Raw genomic sequence first — 20,667 nt, 5'->3', positions numbered from 1 at the left:
ACAAGTATGACAGTGGCAGCAGCTGAGTTCACTCCACACAGTGTACATGCCAGCTGTGCTATACAGCTGGCATCTGCCTCTAATAGCAGCAACCGGAGTTTGCTCTGATCCCTGCTGTTTAACCATTTAGAAGTCGCTTTCAATCACTGTCAATGGCACTTAAATGCTTTTCTTGCAAGTTGCTTTGGTGCCAAATCGCCCAATCCCCTTTCTCCTTAACAGAATCCTGGTGAAGACCCCCACCATTGCCATCCAGGTCTGACCTGGGGTTCATAGGAGATTTTGAACTTTACTATATACTACAATACAGTAGTACAAGCAATCATATGATTAATGGGGAAGGTTGGGGGGGCTAAAAAATAAAGTGAAAAATATGGACAAGTTTACATAACCTCGTTTTCCCATTTCAAAAATAAAAAAAATGTAAAAAAGCAAACATATTATATAAAAATCTGTAATATAAATAAGGTAAAATTAATCAACAAAAATGGTAAAAAAAAAAATCAATATACTAGAATAGTCATTTTTTGTCACTCTGCCTCCCTAAAAAAAATGCAATCAAAACATTTTATGCACCCCCATTAAGACAGCTGGCAGATCCTCTTTAAGACACTTAAAACTAATTAGTTGCGCAAATGTCAACAAGGTGGCCCATTATTGATAAGCAGATTGCAGGACCTTGGTACTCAATGTATGATACTGAAATCAGATGGCCAAGGATTGGGAACATATTCAGTCAGATTGAGTCTAGGTAAGAATTCACATACACTTCCCAAATCGATGCTCTCGTTCTTTAAAATTAAAATCTAGAAACTCACTTCATTTTGAGAACATGGTTGGAGACCGCAACCAAACGGCTACTATAATGAGCAGAGTCTAACAATGGCAATAGGGATTACAGTTGGGATTATCAACCTGTCTGTCAGCGGAGTTATCACAAGTCGAGGAGTGTTGCCGAGAAACTCGTAGGAGTAATGGAACTGAGCATCACATATATTAACAAAACACTCCTTCCCTTCTTCATCCCACCTATGTCGCAGCTGTGACAGCCATGCAAAGGCTTGGCCATTAGAGACCTGCAAAATAAGTATAAATTAGATTTTCACGGAGCTTGAGAACGCAATGTCTAATTCCGGGCATGGTGTTAATGATGGTTTTTGTTTTTTTTTACATTTTTTAAAACAGCCATATTTGACCCTGCTGTTAAGTTACAGAACATTAGGAACACAACACACCTTCAGCTGCCTTATGCCTGACCAATGCAAGTAATTCACCAGACAGTAGACACAGGTACCTTAAGTAGATTTAAAGGGGTTGTCAGCTATAGACATTTTTTTATTTTTTTTAAAGGGTCCCCAGTTTGGTTTTCCTGTAGTGTTACCACAGGAGGAATTACACAGTTACCATTAAAGTCAATAGGATAACCATGTACTGCACAGATGTGTTGGACTCCTTTCTTTAAGAAAGTAAAGGTCCTTATATATATTCATTTATTTTACTCACTTATATAACATCATTAATTTCTACAGTGTTTTACAGACAACATCATCACTGTCCCCATAGGGGCTCACAATTTAAATTACCTACAAGTATGTCTTTAGAGCGTGGGAGGAAATCCGATTATCCAGAGGAAACTCATGCAATCATGGGGAGAACATACAAACTTCTTATATTCACCCAGAATTCCCTTATTTGTAAACAGGACAACTATTCATTATAGGTAGTTTGTCAGCACAGAATGACTGTTCAAACCAAGCGCTCTTGGGGTGGTTGAGCAGTTCAGTGCACTTTTCCACCTACTTATATTGCCTCTCTCTCCGTCCTCCCCTTCCTTGATTGACAGGAATTAAAAATAGGTGGAAAACAAGTAGGTTGGAAGGTTTGGTGCACTGAGCTCCTGTACTTGGTGTGAACAGTCATTTTGTGCTGACAGACTCCCTTTAAATCTTCTTTTGGAGAAGCCGCTTACACTGACATCTGTATACTCCTGTCACTAAGAGTGTGTGTACACACTGAGTATTTTCAGCAGATTTTTCTGAGTGTTGGCAGTGTTTTTCATGCATTTTAACTTGTGTTTTTCCCCATTTATTTGAATGGGTGAAAAACATTGCAAAAATGCTAGAAGAATTGACATGCTGCAGATTTGAAAAAAATATATTGATGGTTGAAATCCACAAGGAAAAAATAAGTAGTGTTGGCATGAGATTTCAGATATCTCATTGACTTTTCTGATAGTGTAAGTGACAGGCACACGTCTAGATTTGCAGGGCATAATGGTCTCCTGTAAACAATCTACTATAGACCAAAAATGGCGCAATGGCCTGCACCAACCAAACTTCTAATCTGTAATGGTAAAATGAAAGCTGAATACAGAAATTATGAGAAAACCTTAAACTTTTGCACTAGTTTCTTGGAATTGTAAGAATGATATTTTATCTACAGTATCCATTTAAAATGTCAGCTTAGCATCACTTAACATGGTTCAGTAGTAAAGACATTAACACATAATGCTCATTGCACAGCTGTCTTCGGCTTGGCCTTCATGTCATGTCAGCGAAGTTTGAAAATATGACGACATTTGCACGATGCCAAGAAAAGATGGAGGCCTTTGTGGACTGCCAGCTCAGAGCTGTTAAAATAAATGCAGATAATCCTTGATATTTCAGAATAAAAGGACACGTATTATCTCTTATTTACATGCAGCATTTAAATGTTTAACACTCCAATGCATTAACGCTCGCCTTTGTTAACTGCTATGATCTGGTTTATTATATTTAGGCTTTTGTAACTGGGCCAGAAAGTCAAAGAATATGGAGCATAAAAGATAAGAAATGGTTTGAAGAGCGGAATACACTAAAGTATCAAACCGAGAGCATGGCCGGATCTGTGCACAAAGGCTTATTGGTGGGATTGCTGAATATAGTGTTCAGGACAGTCGTTCATATAGAATCTGATACATCAAGGGTCAGAATGAGTCCAAACGAGATTTGTGACATTAGGACTTCAATGCAGAACTCTTGTTCTGAAAGTACACTTTCAATAATCCTTAAAGAGGTTATCCACTACTTTATCATTGATGACCTATCCTTAGGACAGGTCATCAATGTCTGATCGGTTGGGATCCGACACCTGGCACCCCCCACCGATCAGCTGTTCTCAGTGTTGGCAGCAGCTGGCAGGATATGCTCCATTGCAGAGCTTCTCTGACTTCTGACAGTGGCCGCCGCAGGGTACTGCACTTCTGCCTCCTATTGACTTGAATAGGACGCGGATGTGCAGTACCCTGTGGCGGCCACTATCAGAAGATGGAGCAGTTAAGCAATTGAGCAGTTCCAGCCACCGACACCGAGATCATCTGATCAACCGGGGTGCTGGGTGTCGGACCCTGCACCCCGGTTACGATAGGTCATCAATTATAAAGTAGTGGACAACCTCTTTAACGGAATTCAGAGTTATGTGATGGTTTTCCTATACAGGACACTTATCTGTTAGCAAGAGCAGAGAGCTGCTCCAACGAGTGTCTCTAGTTCTGGAGGACCCAACAACATGCCCATGGATTACGGATCACTTCTCTTGTGGTGGTGTATATGGGAATTGAGAACTTGCTAGTGGATTATCTCACAAATTACAGGTGATCGCTGGAAATACAAGCAGTGGGATTAAAGAAGGAATTGTCAAAAATTACTTGTAGTTGCTCTGGAGTGGTGCAACTAATCTAAGTTCCCTGCTCCTAGTCTTATCCTTACCAGTTGTTGTCTTCATGTTTTATCAGTGCTGCTCCGGTCATCTTCAGCAGGTTGTGACCTGCTGGATCACTCCAGTGTTTTCTGGGCGAGCTGGAAGTCACAACCCAATGGAAGTTCATGAAAGCCAGAACGAGGCCAGAACCCGTCTCTCATAGAGTTACATTGAGAGCTTGTGACCATTCCTTCTGACTTCCGAAGGCAGCAAGATGGCAGCATGGGACCAGAGTGGTGCTGGGAAGAGCTGAAGTCGGCAGCTTGTAAGTATTAGACAAGGGGCAGGGAACTTAGATTAGCAGCACCACTCGAGTGCTAAAATGAAAAAAGCAACAACACTGGAATGGTGTTTTAAAATAACAAAAAGAATAATTGACTTACTAGTGACCATAGGCGGATTATAATGAGGGCAATCTGGGCTACCGCCCGGGGCCCCGAAGCTCCAGGGGGCCGGGGACTCCCGGGTGTCTATGGCCAGATTGCCCTCATTATATGTGCGGCGCCGCGGCACATACCGGCAGACAGTGGCGGGGGGGAGGCCGGGCCAGCACTGCAGCAGTTAACTTCCCTGTGCTGACCCGGCCGCGTCACAGCCAGGAGACACGGCCCTGTGTGCGGCCGTGTCTCCTAGCTGTGATGTCACGCAGTGCACACCCGGCCTGCAGTGCTGCACCGGAGAAAAGCAGGAGGGCTGGAGCCGAGCCGGGGGATGGTGAGTGTGTGTGTGTGTGTGTGTCTGTGTGTGTGAGTGAGTGTGAGTGTGTGTATGTATGCGTGTGTGTGTGTATGTGTGTGTGTGCAGGCAGATATCATTGTGTGATGTCTGTTTATATGTATTTTTGTGTTTCAAATGTGTTTATGCGTGTATGTATATGTCTGTATATGTTTGTGTGTGTGACTGCGTGCATGACTGCGTGCGTGACTGTGTGCGGCCTCCTGCTGAGTATAGATGGCGCCGTGCGGCCTACTGCTGTCTCTGGGGGGGGTGCCGTGCAGCCTCCCGCTGTGTATAGATGGCGCCGTGCGGCCTCCCGCTGTGTATAGATGGCGCCGTGCGGCCTCCCGCTGTGTATAGATGGCGCCGTGTGGCCTCCCGCTGTGTATAGATGGCGCCGTGTGGCCTCCCGCTGTGTATAGATGGCGCTGTGCGGCCTCCCGCTGTGTATAGATGGCGCTGTGCGGCCTCCCGCTGTGTATAGATGGCATCGTGCGGCTCCCTGCTGTGTATAGATGGCTACGTGCGGCTCCCTGCTGTGTATAGATGGCAACGTGCGGCCTCCCGCTGTGTATAGATGGCACCGTGTGGCCCCCTGCTGTGTATAGATGGCGTCGTGCGGCCTCCCGCTGTGTATAGATGGCGCCGTGCAGCCTCCCGCTGTGCACAGGTGGCGCCGTGCGGCCTCCTGCTGTGTATAGATGGCACCGTGCGGCCTCCTGCTGTGTATAGATGGCGCCGTGCGGCCTCCCACTGTGTATAGATGGCGCCGTGCGGCCTCCCGCTGTGTATAGATGGCGCCGTGCGGCCTCCCGCTGTGTATAGATGGCTGTGTATAGATGGCTACGTGCGGCCTCCCGCTGTGTATAGATGGCTACGTGCGGCCTCCCGCTGTGTATAGATGGCTACGTGCGGCCTCCTGCTGTGTATAGATGGCGCCGTGTGGCCTCCCGCTGTGTATAGATGGCGCCGTGTGGCCTCCCGCTGTGTATAGATCGCGCCGTGCGGCCTCCCGCTGTGTATAGATGGCTATTTGTGGCCTCCTGCTGTGTATAGATGGCTACGTGCGGCCTCCCACTGCGTATAGATGGCTACGTGTGCTCAATATTGAGTCATACAATTAATGGAAGGCTATGTGCCACGATGCAGAAATGCTCCGGATTTTTTTTGAGCGTTTCTACTAGTGTTGAGCCACCCCCGTAGTGTTCGAGTTCGGTTCGGTTCGTCGAACACCCGTGTGTTCGCCGAACTGTTCGTCGAACTGTTCGACGAACACCTTCGAACACCGTTAAAACCAATGGCAGGCAAACAAAAACACATAGAAAACACCTTCAAAGGTGTCCAAAAGCTGACAAACTGCTCAGAAGACATAACTAACACATGGAAAAGTGACAAGTACATATAGTCATGCGAAAATAAAAGAGGTGGAGGAGTAAAAGGAGGGGGAGACACAGATATAGGCATGTCATGCCCTTCTAGAATCCAAAAAGTGAGAAGCCGACACGGCCAGTCCGCTCCTGCCCGTGCCACCTCCGTGTCGCCGGGTTTGTGCCAGAGCCGCGGTGAACCCTGATGGCCAGCCCCCCTCTCCCAATACTGGTGCCTGTCCGCTGGTGGGTCGAGCGAGCCCCCCTGTGGTGGAGGCAGCTCTAAGCTTTTTAATTTAAATTGTCTCTCTAATTTGAATGAATACACTTTAAATCCATTTACAAGGATCTATTGGAGGGCAAGTCTCATGCCAGCAGCCGCGTAATTCCAGCTCCAGTAGCGTCCACTAAAGCTGCTGCAGTTAAAAAGCTTTTATAAGGATCGAGCTCGGCTGTCCACCGCAAGGCATCCTACTGCCAGTCCCAGCCCCTATGCCTTGGGGTGCCTCCTGATGCTCTTCACTGAGTATCCCGTGGTCCCGAAGCATTTCCTTTGAAAAAATGAAGTGTCCAAACTACAGGTGGTGTAGCTTGCTTAACAGCCGGGATAATCCGCTGACTAGCAGACCCTGCTACTAGGCACAAAGTATTTCCTGGGCTAGATGCAGTTAAAAATTTGTAATTAGATACTCTCGTTGGATGCTGAGAAAGCATTCCATAGAGTCTCCTGGCACGCCATATATGATTCTCTTAAAAAGCTTGGGGTAGGGGTCTAGGGGACCCTTTTATAGCCAAAATCACGGCCCTGTATCGCAATACGTCACCTAGGCTGAAGATAAATGGAACTGTAGCACCCTGAGGGCTCGGTTGCTACAGAGGTATTGCACCTCACCCAGAGGTGTGATATCTCACTCTCAGGTAAGGATGTAGTGTGGATCAGGACCCGACACCTGCATGCATTACACCACATTGCCGTGGGGCAGGGCGACCAATATGCCCCTGAGATGGGCACGACAGTACCTGTCCCTGGCTGGAGTGGGGGGAGGGAACACTGAGGAAGGGGAACCCTGTAGTGCAGGAGCAGGGAGGAAGCAGTTCCTGGGTGCATTGAGAAGGGAGTATAAAAGGTGGGCACCATCTTAGTTCAGTGCAGAGAAGTCTGAGCAGAAGTGGCAGGGAGCAGGGGCTCTGCATGAGCTCTGCTCCGGAGGCGGGCCTAGTAACAGAGGCCCAGGCCTGGAAGAGGGAGAAGGAAGGAAGAGGAGCGGAGAAGGCTCCAGGAACGAGGAACGAAGGGATCTCAGGGGTGCGGACGGGCGAGTCGCCACCGCACGCCAGAATCCACCTGCGTGGAGGGGTCAGGCCAAAGGGGGAGACCGGTCCCCGAAACTAGTGGAGGCAGGAAACGACCCTCAGCTAGAAACAGGAGGCTGTGACATTTTATGTGGCGCAGCCCCTCGCTACACCCGCTAGGAAGGCACCACATAGGGTCAGGGAAACTGGCGCCAAGTTTACCAAGAGGAGGCCCGAGGCAGCCGGACAGAAGGGTTGGTAAGAAAGGCCAGACAGAGGACACACAAAGGGGGTCCTGTGAAGCGCTCCAAAGTTATCTGGGAGTTGTCTGAGCCCCTCACCTGGTGAGCACAGTACGACGTGGGCAGCCGTTACCTGCAGACGTGGTCTGGATAATAAGAACTGTGAGTAAAGGCCCTGGACTGCATCACTGACTCCGTGTCATTACTGCTGCTGCCCTGCACCATCACCCCCAGCCTCCGCATACACTGCCCTGAGGCTATACTCCTCCCGTGGGGAGTTATGCTACGCTCTGCTGCACCCACAACACCAGCCTCAGCGGTCTGCCCTGGAGCGGCGGTTCACTCTGACCGCAATCCACGGGTGGCGTAGTCGGACATTTAAACATCAAAACCACATAAATAGTTCCGCCACTGGTTTGACTGCCCTGAGCCACGGAACCGGGTTGGCGCCACGGAGACTACAACCACCAGCATCCACCAAAAAGGGTCCGGCTCCGGGTGTCCCAAGGCCCAGGGGGCGCGTCAGAACATTTTCATCACCTTTCACAATCACCAATGGGACAAGGCAGGGATGTTCTCTGTCCCCTCTCTTATACATCCTAGTGACGGAGCACCTGCTCTCATCAATTCGCCATAACCCCAATATTAGGTGGATTGAGGTGGGAGGCACCGAGTACAAGTGCTCTCTATTTGCTGATGATGTCCTAGTATATATCACTCAATCACATATATCCATCCATGCTGTTATGGCTGAAATAGATCACTTTGTTACATGGTCAAATTTTAAAATCAATGCAGCGAAGTCTGAGGCCCTCGATGTCTCCCTCCCCAAATCCATATAGGATTCCATCCAGTCCAACTTTCCCTTTGCCTGGCCCTCACAGGGTATCAAATACTTAGGAATTCCTATTCATAGAGACCTTTCCCATCTATGTTATCTTAATTTTGGGCCCTTTATTGAACAACTCCATACAGACCACGGTTGGCAAGTTAGAACTGTAAGATTCACTACGTGAACCACTGGTGTTTTGTGGAAAAGCACATGTACACTGTGTTCCAAATTATTATGCAAAAAGTGTTTAGGAGTGATAAGGGAAGAATTTGTTTGTTTGTCAGTTAAACTCATTGATGGTGATGTGTGTCAGGGCTCTTTATATCACTGTAAGCAATTGCAGACACCAGTGCTAATTAGTTTGTCAGGTGTGTCCAATGAAAGGCAAGACTACTTAAGAAGGCTCTCTCACATTATTCAGCAGCCTACATTTTCTGCCAAAATGGGAAAGAAAAAGGATGTGTCGGCTGCTGAGAAGCAACAAATTGTGGAGTGTTTAGGTCAAGGCATGACTACAATCAACATTGTGCGATGATCAGGATGAAGTGTCTTGGCAATCAAGAAGTATGTAGCTGATTCACAGTACACACGTGTGCGTGCTGATAAGGGCAAATTGAGGACTCTTTCCTACAGGCAATTACGTCAGGTTGAAAGAGCAGCGGCAAAAAAGCCTTGTTATAGCAGCAGACAAGTTTTTGAAGCTGCTTGTGCCTCCAACGTCCCCCGAACAACAAGATGCAGGGTCCTTCAGAGGTTTGCAGCTGTGCATACGCCATCCTGTCGACCTCCTCTATCCACTTCACACAAGCAGAAACGGCTCCAGTGGGCCAAACATTACATGAAGACTGATTTCAAAACTGTTTTGTTCACGGATGAGTGCCGTGCAGCGCTCGATGGTCCAGATGGATGGAGTGGAGGATGGCTGGTTGATGGACACCCCACGCAAACACGGCTACAGCGCCAACAAGGAGGAGGTGGAGTAATGTTTTGGGCTGGAATCATGGGGAGAGAGATTGTCGGCCCCTTTAGGATCCCTGAAGGCGCTAAAGATGAACTCCATAATGTATGTGGATTTTCTCAAACAGCACTTCCTGCCATGGTTCAAGAAGAAGAACCGTGTATTTCACAGCAAGATCATTTTTCTGCATGATAATGCACCATCTCATGCTGCACATAAAACATCTGCATCTCTGGCTGATATGGGCATAAAAGGGGACAAACTTATGGTGTGACCCCCATGCTCCCCTGACCTCTACCCCATTCAGAACCTTTGGAGCATCATTAAAAGGAGTGTCTATGATGGCGGGAGGCAGTTCACATCTAAGCAACAGCTCTGGGAGGGTATTCTGTCCTCATGCAAAACAATTGAAGCAGAAACCGTCCAAAACCTGACAAATTCAATGGACGAGAGAGTTCAGAAGCTCCTTTCGAACAAGGGGTCCTATGTGAAAATGTAACATCACCTAGAATAAAGTTTTGAGTTGAAAACTGTTTGATTTCAGTTTCTAACAACCTGCTAATGCTTATAATTTCAAAAATGACCATTTTTTTGGTCTTTATTAAAATGAAAAGGTTGATCGAAAAGTTTGGGGGATCTAAGAGTGTGGCAACCCAGTAGTCATGATTACTTCGAATTCTGACAATATGAGGGTCATGCTGCAGGTAGTGCAGCAAGAAGGCACTTATGTGTCTTGCGCATCTCGGAGCCCCAAAATTATTTTCCGGGCTAGATGCAGCTAAAAATTATTTTTAATTTTAAATCTGGTGGAGCTGATTATAGATGGCCTAATAGGATCAGTGCTGCACACTGCTACAAAGCCCAAATTATTTTCCAGTCATGATACAGATAAACATGATTAGTAATTTGAAAGCTTAAAACGGTTGGTAGGGTGATTTTAAACAATCATCAAGCTTTTACTCTCCCCAGGATGACACAGGGGTAGAAAAGTCGTTTCGGATCCATGATTTGTTCATCTTTATGAACGTGAGTCTGTCTACATTATCAGTGGAGAGCCGCGTGCGCTTATCTGTCAGCACACCACCAGCAGCGCTGAACACACGTTCAGACAGAACGCTGGCTGCGGGGCATGACAAGATCTCCAAGGCGTAAGTGGCTAGCTCCGGCCATTTATCCAGATTGGAAGCCCAAAAAGAGCAAGGGTCCAGTGACACAGTCGTGGCTTCAATGTTTACTTGGAGATACTCCTGTACCATCGTCTCTAGGCGTTGACTATGTGTCAGACTTCTTGTCTCCTGTGGCCTTGCAAAGGATGGGCTAAAAAAGTGGTGAAATGATTCCGCAAAATTGATGTTACCAGCAGATACTGTGGTTCTGTTACGGTTTGAGTGCTGAACACTTGACGGTCCCACGGTTGGCAAGTTGGAACTGTGAGATTCACTACGTGCACCACTGGTATTTTGTGGAAAAGCACATGTAAGATTCTGCAACAGTCTCTGCTGATACTCCTGCATGCGTGCATCCCTTTCTATGGCAGGAATAATTTCTGCAAATTTACTTTTGTACCGGGGATCTAACAGTGTGGCAACCCAGTACTCAGGATTATTTCTAATTCTCACAATTCGAGGGTCATGTTGCAGGTAGTGCAGCAAGAAGGCACTCATGTGTGTTGCGCATCCAGGAGCACCAAGTCCCTGTTGTGTTGGTGGCGAGGTAACAATCATGCTTCCTTCCTCTGTCCTCTCCCCCCAACCTCGCACAACAGAAATGTGATCAAGGTCTCCCTCATCTGATGAGTCTTCCATCAGTTCGTCCTCCACTTCTTCCTGGGCTCCTGCACCTTCCTCACTAGTTTGGCTGCTACCATGCGCCCTGGTAAAACCATCTCCCCCACCCTCACATGCCTGCCGCCTTGGTGCTGCCGACCGTCTGGACCTTGCAGATGTTAGCCCTTCCGCATACAACTCCTCCTCCTCTACTTCCTCCACCTCCTCTTGTGCCACCACCTGACTCCGAATTCTGTTTAACATGTGCTCCAGCATGTAAATCACCGGAATAGTCATGCTGATAATGGCATCGTCAGCACTAAACATCTTCGTCGCCATTTCAAAACTGTGCAGAAGGGTGCATAGGTCCCTGATCTGAGACCACTCCTCCAGCGTGATTTGCCCCACCTCTGAATCTCGTTGGCCCAGGCTATACGTCAGAACGTATTGCACCAGGGCTTGTCGGTGCTGCCACAGTCGCTGCAACATGTGCAGAGTTGAATTCCACCGGGTAGGCACATCGCATTTTAGCCGGTGAAGTGGCAGGCCCAACGACTTCTGTAGAGATGTAAGTCGCTGAGCTGCGGGATGCGAACGGCGGAAGTGAGCACACAGCGATCGTGCCCTCTGCAGAAGGCCATCTAGTCTGGGATAGTGGGCTAAAAATTGCTGGACAACCAGGTTCAACACGTGAGCCATACAAGGCACGTGTGTGACATTGCCCCGGCGAAGGGCCGCACCCAGGTTTGCAGCATTGTCGCACACGGCCTTCCCTGGTTTCAGGTCCAGTGGAGACAACCATTCATGAAATTGGTTCTCCAGAGCTGACCACAACTCCTCAGCTGTGTGACTCACATTTCCCAGACATTTCAATGTAAAAACCGCCTGATGACGTTGAGCCCTACTGCCAGCATAGTAAGGAGGTGTGCAGGATCCCTTCTGCGCAGTTAGAAAGCTTGTGGCATGACCAGACAGGCTTTGGGTGCAGGTGGAAGACCGAGAGGAGGTTGTGGAGGCAGAAGCAGTGGAGGAACTTTGACATAAAGAGGATTGACGCACAACTCGTGGGGACGGCAAGACTTGGACAGCAGCCCCTTGTCCTGCTGTCACCATAGTTACCCAGTGCCCAGTCAGCGACATGTAACGCCCCTGTCCATGCCTACTCGTCCAAGTGTCTGTGGTGAAATGCACCCTGTCACACACAGAGTTTCTCAAAGAAGCGGTGATGTTGTGTGCGACATGCTGGTGGAGCGCAGGCACACCTTTCTTTGAGAAGTAGTGCCGACTGGGCATCTGGTACTGGGGCACTGCGACGGACATAAGGTCTCGAAAATCCTCTGTGTCCACCAGGCGGAAAGGCAGCATTTCTGTAGCCAAGAGCTTGCAGATGGTGAAATTCAACCTCTTAGCTTTCTCATGGCTAGGAGGAAATGGTCTTTTACTTGTCCACATCTGAGGGACCGAGGGCTGGCTATTGTGCTTAGACGGGGTTGATAAGGGTGTCCCCGGCAAACTGCCGGTCTGTGAGGAAGATGCAGGCGGACATGTTAGGTTGCCTTGATCCAAAGGTGGTGCTATCGATGTCGGACAGCGCTCAACACCAGCTGCTGTTACCACCTCCAAAGAAAATGATGACCTGCCAATCACGCTGGCTGTTGCGGGTAAAGAGGTGGCAGGTCTGCGCCCCAAATCAGGTGTGACTGCTGTCCCCCCAGTCACAGAGGATGAAGAGGCCGCGGATGCACAAGATATGGCAGACGGTGGTTGGCCCGGCCGGCTAGGCCGCATTGTAGCACACTGAGCTTCCCACTGCAACTTATGCTTCATGTCCATGTGCCGGTTCATGCATGAAGTACTCAAACTATTTATTTTTTGGCCTCTACTTAGCTTTTGCTGACAAATGTTACAGATAACACGAGTTGGGTCATCTTTATCGATCTGAAAAAATGCCCAGGCTATGCAAGGCTTAGCACCCATGCGACCTGAAGAGCCACCACGACTTGTGGTGAGAGGCAGAGTTGTGTTTGAGGATGCAGTTGTTGACGTGCTTCCAGTACTACGTCTCTGTCCAGGAAGGCGCAACCTGACCTCGTCGTCACTAGCATCTTCCTCCACCTCCTCTGCTGACCTCATCTCTTGGCTGACTGTGGGTTGACAGTAAGTGGGATCTCCAACCTCATCATCATCACCCTGTGTGTTATCACACCCGTCGTCCTCAGAGCCAACCTGTTCCTGCCCTGACAAAAAACTAAAGTTGTCGCTCCAATCAGGTATTTGAGTCTTATCATCGTCTTCCTCATTGTCTCCACCAACAGGAGTTACAGTTTGGGAATGAGGGTCTACATTATGGTCAGAACCTTCTGCGTCTGGTCCTGGATCCGACTCATAAAGATTCTGGGCATCAGTGCAGATCATTTCCTCGTCTGGATTCACAGAAGCGCTGGAGTCGACCTCTGATTCCCAGGCTATAGTATGAGTAAACAGCTCTGCAGACTCAACCATCTGTTCTACCTCATACTCAGACGGGCAGCTGGAGATTTGGGAGCTGTGAGGAAGCAAGTGCGATTTGGGTGACACCTTTGAGGACTGGAGTATTTGTGATGTTGAAGTTGATGTGGAGGAGAGCCCACTTAAAGGAGCACTTGATATCCGTTGAAGCACCTGCTGTTTTTGTGCCTCATCTGGAATTTGTAGCGATTGGCGTGGCCGTAAGAAAGGGATCTTATCACATTGTCCGCTAAAAGAAGTAGACATTTTAGTTTGGCTGGAAGATGGTCTTTCTTCTGCAGATGTTACTGTTGCTTTAACACCTACCCCACGGACACAACCTTTTTTCCCCTTCCCAACACGCCTATTCCCCTTTCCACCAGCAGCAGGCCTTTTTCCACTCATTTTGGTGGTTAACTAATTCACAACTCTGGAGTTGTTTGCACAAAAAAACAATGGATGGTAACCGAGCAGAGCTGAGTGGCCAAACTGTGGTATTAGGCCAAAACTATTGGCTGGGTTAGATGCAGAAAAAAATATATTCAGTTTGCAACCTGATGGAGGTCAGTATAGATGGACTAATAGAGAAAGTCCGACACACTGCTACAAGGCCAAATATTTTTTCAGAGGTAGATGCAGAAAAAAATTATATTCAGTTTGCAACCTGATGGAGGTCTGTATAGATGGATTAATAGAACAAGACCCACACACAGCTAGAAGCCCAATATTTTTTCAGAGGTAGATGCAGAAAAAAATATATTCAGTTTGCAACCTGATGGAGGTCAGTATAGATGGACTAATACAACAAGTCCCACACACAGCTAGAAGCCCAATATTTTTTCAGAGGTAGATGCAGAAAAAAATATATTCAGTTTGCAACCTGATGGAGGTCAGTATAGATGGACTAATACAACAAGTCCCACACACAGCTAGAAGCCCAAATATTTTTTCAGAGGTACTGTAGATGCAGATACAAATTATTTTTAATTTGCAACCTGATGGAGGTCAGTATAGATGGACTAATACAACAAGTCCCACACACAGCTAGAAGCCCAAATATTTTTTCAGAGGTAGATGCAGAAAAAAATATATTCAGTTTGCAACCTGATGGAGGTCAGTATAGATGGACTAATACAACAAGTCCCACACACAGCTAGAAGCCCAAATATTTTTTCAGAGGTACTGTAGATGCAGATAAAAATAATTTTTAATTTGCAACCTGATGGAGGTCAGTATAGATGGACTAATACAACAAGTCCCACACACAGCTAGAAGCCCAAATATTTTTTCAGAGTTACTGTAGATGCAGATAAAAATTATTTTTAATTTGCAACCTGATGGAGGTCAGTATAGATGGACTAATAGAGAAAGTCCCACACACTGCTAGAAGGCCAAATATTTTTCAGAGCTAGATGCAGAAAAAAATTATATTCAGTTTGCAACCTGATGGAGGTCAGTATAGATGGATTAATAGAACAAGACCCACACACAGCTAGAAGCCCAATATTTTTTCAGAGGTAGATGTAGAAAAAAATATATTCAGTTTGCAACCTGATGGAGGTCAGTATAGATGGACTAATACAACAAGTCCCACACACAGCTAGAAGCCCAAATATTTTTTCAGAGGTACTGTAGATGCAGATACAAATTATTTTTAATTTGCAACCTGATGGAGGTCAGTATAGATGGACTAATACAACAAGTCCCACACACAGCTAGAAGCCCAAATATTTTTTCAGAGGTAGATGCAGAAAAAAATATATTCAGTTTGCAACCTGATGGAGGTCAGTATAGATGGACTAATACAACAAGTCCCACACACAGCTAGAAGCCCAAATATTTTTTCAGAGGTACTGTAGATGCAGATAAAAATAATTTTTAATTTGCAACCTGATGGAGGTCAGTATAGATGGACTAATACAACAAGTCCCACACACAGCTAGAAGCCCAAATATTTTTTCAGAGGTACTGTAGATGCAGATAAAAATTATTTTTAAATTGCAACCTGATGGAGGTCAGTATAGATGGACTAATAGAGAAAGTCCGACACACTGCTAGAAGCCCAAATATTTTTTCAGAGCTAGATGCAGAAAAAATTATATTCAGTTTGCAACCTGATGGAGGTCAGTATAGATGGATTAATAGAACAAGACCCACACACAGCTAGAAGCCCAATATTTTTTCAGAGGTAGATGCAGAAAAAAATATATTCAGTTTGCAACCTGATGGAGGTCAGTATAGATGGACTAATACAACAAGTCCCACACACAGCTAGAAGCCCAAATATTTTTTCAGAGGTAGATGCAGAAAAAAATATATTCAGTCTGCAACCTGATGGAGGTCAGTATAGATGGACTAATACAACAAGTCCCACACACAGCTAGAAGCCCAAATATTTTTTCAGAGGTACTGTAGATGCAGATAAAAATTAGTTTTAATTTGCAACCTGATGGAGGTCAGTATAGATGGACTAATAGAATGATGCTATGCCCAAAAGATTTTACTTCACTAGGTGCAGTAAAAAAAATTGGTATTCTATACACAGGTGTTATATCTTGCAGCACAGATAGGCTACTCCACTGACTAACACACTCTGCAATAGGCCAAAAAGGATTAGCTTTGCTAGATTCAGCCAAATGCTGTGAAAAAAACTTGCACAGCACTGGCACAGACCTGCCTGGCAAAAACTGATAGGAACTGATGTAACCTAGTCCTGAAAAGGACTCCAATTACAATTAGTCTTTACTCCCACAACCTATCTATTTAAGAGCACAGACCTCCCTGATAAAAGTCGTAGGAAATGCTGTAACCTAGTCCTTAAAAGGACTGCAATCACAACTATTCCCTACTCCCAAGCTATCTGTATATTTGTGCGAAAATTGGCTTGAAATTAACAAGGTATAGCGCACACAGCAACAGCGGTGCCGTCTAACACGCAGCTGCAGCAGTGAGAAAATGGTGGCGACGGGGAAAATGGCTTGGTCTTATAGGGCAAGGACATGTGACATACACTGCCAATGACACATGCCCTTGCTTGTGTGAAAAAAAGCACTTCGCTCCGTGTGTGCGCTGCTGATAGGCTGACAGATTGCACCTCCCCACTGCAAATGCGGGAAAGAGAAAAAAAAATGGAGATCTTCATTGTTCCTGCAGAGATCCATCCCCTGCCCCTCCCCCCACCCCGCTGTACACTCAAACTGCGTATTAACATTAATTTTCATCATTACTGAGAAAAAATCCAGTTATGATTTTGGTGCACGAACAGTTATCGAACATAACCTCGAACAGCCGAATTTTTATCAAATTGTTCGTGTTCGCCGAACGGCTCGAACACCGCCCAAAACAGCTCGAATTTGAGATTGGCGAACAGTTCGAGTAGAACAACGCTCATCTCTAGTTTCTACATCTCCCTGGCAGAAAAAACGCATGTGGATTGTACATGCGGATTGTACATGCGTTTTTCTTGCCAGGGACTTGCGGATGTGAAGCGTTCTTCACTTGCATTTCTGCATGCGGGTGTCAAGCGCTTTTCCAAGCGATTTTAGCATCACTTGGAAAGTGCTTGACAACTTGGTCACACTATATAAATCCATGCAACCAGCATGGATTTATATAGTGTGACCGTAAAAGAATGGTAAAAAATAAACATATAATTACCTTCTAATGGCCTGCTGGCGTCAGCGGTCGCATGACCCGTCACATGACTAAATTACGTCACGGCAGGTCCTTTTCAGACCATCGCGAGCTGCCGGCAAGCCAGGACGCATCGGATAAAGACACCGGGGGCCATCAGAAGGTAAGTATAATATTTATTTTTTATTTTATTCGTTTTTTACAGGTTCTATGGTACCCGGGTCCAGAGGAGAGTCTTCTCTTCTCCAAACCCGGGTACCATCAGCACATTGAAACGAATGGATTTTGCATCTACAGATCCAGTGATGCGGATTACATGCGTTTTAATGCAAGTCAATGGCGGCAAAAGCGCCGCGCTTCCGCAAAATAATTCGTAGTGCTGCGGATTTTTCCACAATGATAATCCGCAGCGGAAATTTCCGCAGCATGTGCACAGCACATGCGGATTATCATTGGGGAACATGGCAGACCTTCTACCAAGCGTTTTTTAAGAGTTTCTGCTGCGGAATTGCCGCTGCGGAAACGCTTAAAAAATGCATAGTGGGCACACAGCCTAAAAAAAATTATTAGAATTAATATTGTGCCAAATTAATTTCACGTGAACTATCACATGATCTATCACAGGGGATCATGTGACATGTGATACATACAGTGTGTGTGTGTGTGTGGGGGGGGTCCGCGTCTTCTAAACTGCCCGGGGCCCTTGCTACTCTTAATCCACCCCTGCTAGTGACGATGCTACTTCCCCGATCCCCTGCCAGACTCTGATCAACAGGTTCTAGTGCTGATATCATAAATAAAGAAAAAAGGTTTTTTTTCCGGCTCAGCTGTCCCTTTGTGCCTGGCCACAATCCCAAAGAGTCCAAAAAGGTTTTAGACCCCATTAAAAATATAGTGAATTTGTCTTCCTTCATCATTAGCACCAATCAATTGAAATTATTGTCCAAGGGGCTAGGTTATGCACTTGTCTTTCATTTTAATTTTTTCCATACAATCCTCGACGTTAACCGCTTTGTGCGAGGCCTTAACTGTTAAGAGACATTTTTTCAAGGAATTTGAAAATGAGGAGCAAGAAATCATTAACCCTATTTGTCCTTCCACCTCTATGAGCCTGGATGACCAGACCACCTACAAAAATTTGGTACAGTTGGATATAGAATCGAGGAGGGAAACAGTCACTGTATCTACTGGTGAAAATTTCCAGACTAAAAACCCCTTTTTTTATCCAGTCCAATCAAGAGTTCCTGTATTGGACCGTTTTCAGGAGCTGATCCAGAGTGATTTGAAGGAACTTTATTTCAATTCCTCATCAAACAGACAGAAAAACAGCATTGTTTACTCCCTAAAAATAATTCTGAATTGGTAATAAGAAAAGCTGATAAGGGTCGATCTATGGGGGTTATGACCGAAAAAGAGGTAGAGTATGTATATGTAAGAGATCTGGTGGTCCCTATTTTCCACTCTGTACCTAAATTGCATAAAGAGAGGTTCCCCCCACCCATGAGACCCATTGTCTCTGGCATAGGGTCATATGGTGAACATTTGTCCGAATGGGTGGACTCTCTTTTGCAGCCAGTGGTACAAATTTGTCCAGGATACATAAAGGATACGAACCACCTGTTAACCCTTTTGGAACAGGTTGTATGGGAGGAAAAACATACATGGGTTACATGTGATATTGAATCATTTTATTCCTGTATTGCACTTGCCCTAGGAATAAAAGCCGTCTGAGATGTTGCAGAAATATTCAAATTATTCCCCAGATTTGATTTCCTTTATTTGTTTGGCACTTGACTTCCTATTAAGTCACAACTACTTTTAGTATGATAATAAATATTTTTTACAATGCTGGGGTGCCTCAATGGACGCAAAATTTTCCCCGTCTTTTGGCAATTTGTTGGTTTCTTGGTGGGAGGAGTCAAGTATTTTTTCAGCCAATAACCCTTTTCAGCCTAGTATATCCCATTATGCAAGATATATGAACGATATGGCTATCCTGTGGTCCACAGATGCTGCTAATGTTCTAATGTTCCTCAAATTATGGAATATATAAATGCTAACTACTGCAATCTCTTTTTTACTTCCAAGTGTAGTAAGACAAAGATTCGTTCTTTGGACTTAAAAATTTCCGCGAGTGTATCTGATGGTAAAGTAAAACCATCGACTTTCCGGAAAACCATGGGAAATACGACCCTGAGAGCTGATTCTTGCCATCCAAGGCATGTAAGGGTTAACATTCCAAGAGGTGAGATGTATAGATCTAAAAGAAACTGCAGTGACCAGGAGTGCTATTGTCCAGGAGAGAAAGGATATTTGCAATAGACTGAGAGAAAGAGGTTATCAGGATTGGTCTCTTATTAGGGCAATCAAGTCAGTGGAAACCCCCCCCCCCCGGTCGGATATGATGGGCAAGTTCAAAAATACAGCAGAGACAGAAAAACAAAAAAAAGGTATTTGTAACAACATACAGCAAGGAATATAGTCAGATTGAGTCAACTGTTAAAAAATACTTGCCAATGTTAAAAAGCGACCCAATCCTAGACAATATTCTGAAGGAAGGTTGTCTATTTTCAACTAGGAAAGCTGCAACCTTGTCCAATCTTTTATCACCAAGTTTGGTGATGACAGGTTTGGAAAATAGAACATGGCTAGCAACAAGGTTTTTTTTTAAGTGTGGTAATAATAAGTGTGGAACATGTAGATATGCAGTGAACACTAAACAGTTCCAAAAGGTAGCGAAACCAGAAATGGTTAAAATTCAAAACTTTATTAACTGCAATAGTTCACATGTTATATATATAATTACCTCTAATGTCTATAATCTCTCATACATAGGCTGCACTACGAGGAAATTGTGACAGCGTATCAATGAGCATCTCCGGGATTCAGTGAACGGTGAAGCCTCTAATCCATTTGTGGTGCCCCTGAGGGTTCAGTCGCCACAGAGGTACTGACTAGCCCACGGCGATGGGGACGACTCGGTACCTGGGCCTTTGCCTGGCCTTGGGGATGTCGCGGTGGTTGGCTCCCGGGCCCGTACCTTGGGGTCAGCTTTTAAAAGGGGATTGTTTGTTAACTCTATGAAAGTTTGTGACGCCACCTGTGGCTTCTGGTGAGAATCACCAGTGCTGCGGCAGTCCTCTGAGGCCGGTGATAAGGCAGCTCGATGGTATAGCTCCCCACAGGTGGAGCTAGGCCTCAGGGCAGCGTACGGAGAGGGGGATGCAGGACAGGCGAGACCCAGCCGGGTCAGGGCAAGAACAGGGACAGACACGATAGTCACTTCAGTACCTTTTACTGATGGAAATTCAGGCACGTCCCGGAGCACTGTAGGGTGAAGGGTGCATATCAGGATCCTCCCCAATGAGCAGGTGTAGGGCCTCCTGTTTCTTGCCTCTGCGTAGTAAGTTTCTGACCTGCCTGGAACTAGGTCTAACTTTATCTCTGTCCTGCACCGGCTGACGTTGTGGTAGGACCTTCTCTTGGAGTGCACGCTCCCAGCTTACGGGGCCTATGTGTCTCCTGGCTCTGTTACGTATCAGCTCTCTGGTGAACCTGGGACCTGTAGTTCTCCAGGGATTCCGGTTATGCCTTACTGGGTCGTAGAGATCCCGGTAAGCTCGGTTCCGGTGTC

At 46.1% G+C, this 20,667-nt stretch overlaps 1 protein-coding gene across 1 annotated transcript in view; it reads right to left on the bottom strand.

Annotated features, from left to right (window-relative positions):
- Positions 1-20,667, bottom strand: part of LOC141161707 (dynein axonemal heavy chain 11-like) — a 1,128,345-nt gene that overhangs the window by 970,313 nt on the left and 137,365 nt on the right. The window contains exon 21 of the mRNA XM_073646926.1: positions 916-1,076. Within this exon, the coding sequence (XP_073503027.1) occupies positions 916-1,076 (161 nt within the window). The remainder of the gene's footprint in view (positions 1-915; positions 1,077-20,667) is intronic.

The sequence above is a fragment of the Phyllobates terribilis genome, unplaced genomic scaffold (assembly GCF_046119375.1).
Source record: "Phyllobates terribilis strain yellow unplaced genomic scaffold, ASM4611937v1 Scaffold_9__5_contigs__length_417890890, whole genome shotgun sequence".
NCBI lineage: Eukaryota > Metazoa > Chordata > Amphibia > Anura > Dendrobatidae > Phyllobates > Phyllobates terribilis.
Note: the sequence above shows the minus strand (reverse complement) of the source record. Positions and strands in the feature narration are given on the sequence as shown.